At 37.7% G+C, this 5,106-nt stretch overlaps 1 protein-coding gene across 1 annotated transcript in view; it reads left to right on the top strand.

Moving 5' to 3' along the window:
• Positions 1-1,401, top strand: part of LOC107703676 (B-cell receptor CD22-like) — a 74,927-nt gene extending 73,526 nt beyond the window's left edge. Inside the window, exons 6-9 of the mRNA XM_016506400.1 lie at positions 80-322; positions 565-664; positions 811-850; positions 1,180-1,401. Coding sequence (XP_016361886.1) covers positions 80-322; positions 565-664; positions 811-850; positions 1,180-1,401 — 605 coding nt within the window. The remainder of the gene's footprint in view (positions 1-79; positions 323-564; positions 665-810; positions 851-1,179) is intronic.
• The last annotated feature ends 3,705 nt before the right edge of the window (positions 1,402-5,106 follow it).

Genomic DNA, 5,106 nt, shown 5'->3' with positions numbered 1-5,106 from the left:
GATAATCTGCACATTGTTAACATCCAAATTAATAATTTTCTAATATTTTTTTGTGAATTAATATTTGTATCTATTTTAGACGCACCCAGGAGCGTCTCAGTGTCCATAACTGGATCTGCTGAAATATTGGAGGGAGATTCAGTGACTCTGAGCTGCAGCAGTGATTCAAACCCTCCTGCTCTGAACTTCAGCTGGTTTAAGGAGAATCAAAGCTCAGCTGTTGGATCTGGACAGAGTTTCAGTGCACTACAGAGTGGACGCTTCTACTGTGAGGCTCACAATCAACATGGATCTCAGAGATCAGACGCTGTTACTGTCACAGGTGAAGCTTTTATTAACACACTCCTGTATCTTCACATCAATCATCAGTTTGTTAATTATGATGATCTTCATCTTTCAGTTCATCCTGGTGCTGATAGGAATGTGATTGTGATCGCAGCCACAATCAACATGGATCTCAGAGATCAGACGCTGTTACTGTCACAGGTGAAGCTTTTATTAACACACTCCTGTATCTTCACATCAATCATCAGTTTGTTAATTATGATGATCTTCATCTTTCAGTTCATCCTGGTGCTGATAGGAATGTGATTGTGATCGCAGCAACATCTGGAGGATTATTCATCATCATCATCATCATCATCATAATCATATGGTTTATAATGTGAGTTCAATAAAAACTGCAGTGGTTGTATAAATGTAGTTCTAAATAATATAGCAAGAATTATTAGAAATCTTTAAAAAACAGCATTCATATTTTCTCTGTACATTCGTTCTGATGTTATTGTCTGTCATCTGTCAATATAACAGGAGGAAAAGGAGTGTTAAAACTGATCTCACAATGAAACAGGTAAATCATCCAGACATAACACGTCATTTCATATAGTATTTTTTTTTAATGTTAATTTTAATATAGATTTGTTGGTCTAATTGTATAATCATAGCAAATTGTGTTGGGAATGAACATTCGTCATTCAATTCAAAGGCTCATTCTGTCCTGTTCTTCTCCACACCATGTGTGAATCAAGGAAATATACTTGTGTTTTACATCACTACATTAATGTGATTTGAAATTCACATTCTGAGATATTTTGACACCTACTTCTGTAGAAAAGCTGTACCTCGCCTCTGAAAAAAGCTGATTAGTTTGTCTTAATTCTGTATTTTCTTGTCTTTCAGAATGATCTTTATGCTGATGTGTCACAGAGAGTTTCAGCTCATGACGAGCCTCTTTCTGAACCTGATACAGTCAATGATGCTCTGTATGCCAATGTGAAGCCCAGCAGATTCAGAGGAGAAACTCCTGAATCCAGAGATACTGAGATCCAGTACGCAACTGTCCAATTTCACCGAAAGAAAGAGACGAACAGACCGGAAGACAATGAATGTCAGTATGACTAAATAAGAGTCCATCAGCCTGATGCTGCCGAGAGGTGAGAAAACAAAAACTTCACCAGCACAGGGGGGGATAATAAAGGCCTTCTGAAGCGATGCGATGCGTTTGTGTAAGAAGAATATCCATATTTACAACTTTATAAAGAGTCTTAACTTTGATAAAGAATATCTCTTTGGTTTTGAGACTTTAGTCTTTGCAACTTCAGGGATCTTATCTATGCACAATCAGCTTGTAACACTCCAAAGAGAAAGGAAAACTTGAAATCGCATCATATGACCCCTTTAAGATTATTATTTATCTTATAAATCATATTCTCATCTGAAGTTAAAAGAAGAATGTCATTTATACCGCAACTTAAAATAACATTTTGTAACTTTTTTTAAAACAATATTGCATTCATCAGTATTTAAATAATGTATGTTTTGACAAGCTAAGGACAGTGAAATCTGTACAACTTATCAATATTCACATGCATTAAGTAGTTTTATTTTATGTATTATTGTATTTTATTAAGAGTGTCCTTTTCATGTTTCACTTTGTATGTTTTTGTAACTAGGGCGGATGCTTCAATAAACCTGATTGACCTGCAAGCCATTTAAGGCTGTAGTGTTTTTACTGGTTAAACCGCACTGACAGGACCTCTAGTGGATGATATGTGAATTATTCTCATGGATGGGACATCCAACTACTTTTCCCTCCTGAAAACTGTTTATTTTTATATGGTCAAGGTTGACAGATCTGGATCTCATTTTCATATTCAGTCTTTTTTATAGTAATTGTTTAAAAGTAAGTCCTGTAATTAAGGTCTAGAGACCAAATTCCCCAGATTGAGACTAATATGTATTTTAAATTAAGGCACAACACAGCAACAGGATTAATTGACGTTTTGCATCACCATTCAACACAACATATTATATTATTGGTGTAGAATCTAGAAAGGTAGGCTATAGTGTTTGAAACAGGGGACTGCCATGACACACAAATATCAAAATTCATGCTTACATCTGTCAAGATTCTGATAAATAATCTTTGGCATCAAATGTTACTTCTTGTGTATTAAATTCAAACTTATTTCAGTTTCTTTGTGCGCCGTGTTTAGAGAAAATTAGAGAGTGTTTTAAAGAAAATTACCTGTTTTCAAAACGAAAAGAACTTCCTCGACGTGACCATCTCATGCACACTTGCCTAACTTCCTTGTGGAAGGACCTTTCTTGAAAAAGACTGGGTTTACTTTCTTTTTTAACCAAAGACTATAGATATACAAAGACGGTTCACTTATGTTGCTTGAAAGGGAGAAACTGCAACATGCAATATGGCGGAATAGACCCGCCTTCTAAATGAAAGAGCCATTCGCTGATTGGTAAAGTCATTGCGTCACAGCAGCGGACAAAGCTCTGGTTCACATAGAAACCTGAGGCTAGACCAGCCAATGCGCATACGCAGTCATAAGCGCGTTATAACTGCGCATGGTCTTAGCCTGAAAAATAAGCTTTTTTTTAACACTATTTGATAAGAATACATACATTACACTCTTCATACATTCTTACACTCTTCATTCATTTATGGGGCAGTTCATTTCAGATTTTGTTGCTGATTTGAAGTACGTAATTTATTTGTGAGTTCATAGGGCAGTTTTTGAGATTTCAGGATTCCCACATTCATTTTAGATAGCACTTGGATGAGCTGCCCGGAGGCACAGCAAATATGGCCGCCGAGTGAACAGACTTTCCTTGAAAGGGAAAGCTTTACCTTAAAGTATGTACTTTTTTGGTGAAGAAAAAGTAAACACTTTTGAGTGTGTAGTTGAAGAGTAGAGTAGGCAAGCTTTGGGACTATAAGGTCATACAATTGCATCTTTAACGGACGCTCTGTCGCACAGTTACATGCACCCTGTCACTGTAAACTGGCCTGCCAATCATCTTGTCACAGTTACATCATCCACATTTAATTTCATTTGACTTCCTACCATATCTGAGAGAAATGAAGTAGCACGTTGATCTGCTAGCCGCGGGTCTTCATGCAGAGAACTCTGCTCATATTTTCTGCATAATGATACATTTAAAAGTTAACGAACAAACGGATGTTTATAAAAGTTTACATTGCTGTTGCAGATGAAATATAACACAGATACCATTAAATAAATATTATTTTACCAGGCTAAATGTTGATTATTAGTAACTCAAACCTTTATCTAAACGTATACTTAAAGGGATAGTTCACCAAGTCCACAAAAGTAGCAATGAGATCGGTAAAATAATCCATGTGACATCAGTGGTTCAACCATAATTATACGAAGCTACGAGAATTCTTTTTGTGCGCAAAAAAAAACAATAAAACAACGACTTTATTCAACAATTCGTCTCTTCCGCATCACCCTGTAAACAGCGTATGCTGTTCTGTGTGACGCAGCTGACAGCGGATATTCTCCAAAATGGAGGAGACGAATTGTTGAATAAAGTCGTTTTTTTTTTTTTCTTTTGCGCACAAAAAGTATTCTTGTAGCTTCGTATAATTGCAGTTGAACCCCTGATGACACATGGATTATTTTACAGATCTCATTGCTACGTTTCTGGACTTGGGAACATTTCAGTTGTATTGCTGTCTATGCAGGGTCAGACACCCTCAAATTCCATCAAACATATCTTAATTTGTGTTCCGAAGATGAACGAATGTCATATGGGTTTGAAACGACACAAGGGTGAGAAATTAATGACAGAATTTTAATTTTTCTGTGAACTATCCCTTTAACCGTCGGTCGCACGCATCCACCATCTTTGTAGTTTTTAATGATTTTTATTTGTGTTTGTAGTTCTCAACAGAATCATTCGTCAAAGCGCAATAGATTGTGGGTAATATTAGGCAAAATTAGCTATATAGACCAAAACCACTTTTTGTACCAGGCTGTAAACATGTTTTTTCTGCTGTAAAGTTGGGCATTTTAACATGGGGAGTCTATGGGATTGACTCCCTTTTAGGAGCCAGCCTCTAGCGGCCAGTCGATGAATTACAGTTTAAGTCTCTTCCGTGTTGGCTTCACGAGAGAGAGCGGGAGGTTGCCGCTTGGTGAATTCACAAACCTAAGTTAAGCGCTAAGCATTCAAACACTGAAAATAGAAAGAGCAGAGACAATTTTCACACAAGACAAAATGTTTGACATTATTGAAGTTTAATTAGCATAACTGTCATAAATGTGAAACGATCAGTGCAGATCTTAGTCGTCTAAAACTTTCTCAATGCCATCTGCAACACTCTGCACAACTTTTCCTGGCGCCTTGACGATCTCTTTCGTGCCTCCGGCCACCGCGCCGGTCACTGGAGACGTCAGCAGACTGAAGACAGCGTCCACTCCTTCACCGGGTGAGCTGGCGCTGTCGATTTTGCTGCTGGCTTCTTTAATGCTGTTGGCGGCTCCTTTCACCATCCCCACAGGGACGTCCACCACGGCTCTGACCACGCCCACCGTTCCCTCGGCAACACCCGACGCCACCGCCCCCACCGCTTTGAAGAAATCCATGACGTCACGGTATTCCTGCAAGAATGCACGTTTGTTTATTGTAGTTGATTTTGTTTGTCCCGATTTTGTTCTTACAAATTCCTGCAGTCCTGGAAATATCGGGGAGTTTAATAAGTTAATTTAATTAAATCTTAAAAAGTCGTGGAAATGTAAACATTTAAAAGTGCATTTTATTTGATTAAACTCCATAAAAAAA

The sequence above is a fragment of the Sinocyclocheilus anshuiensis genome, unplaced genomic scaffold (genome assembly GCF_001515605.1).
Source record: "Sinocyclocheilus anshuiensis isolate Anshui unplaced genomic scaffold, SAMN03320099.WGS_v1.1 scaffold274, whole genome shotgun sequence".
NCBI classification, from domain to species: Eukaryota; Metazoa; Chordata; class Actinopteri; order Cypriniformes; family Cyprinidae; genus Sinocyclocheilus; species Sinocyclocheilus anshuiensis.
This window is presented reverse-complemented; position numbering and strand designations above follow the sequence as displayed.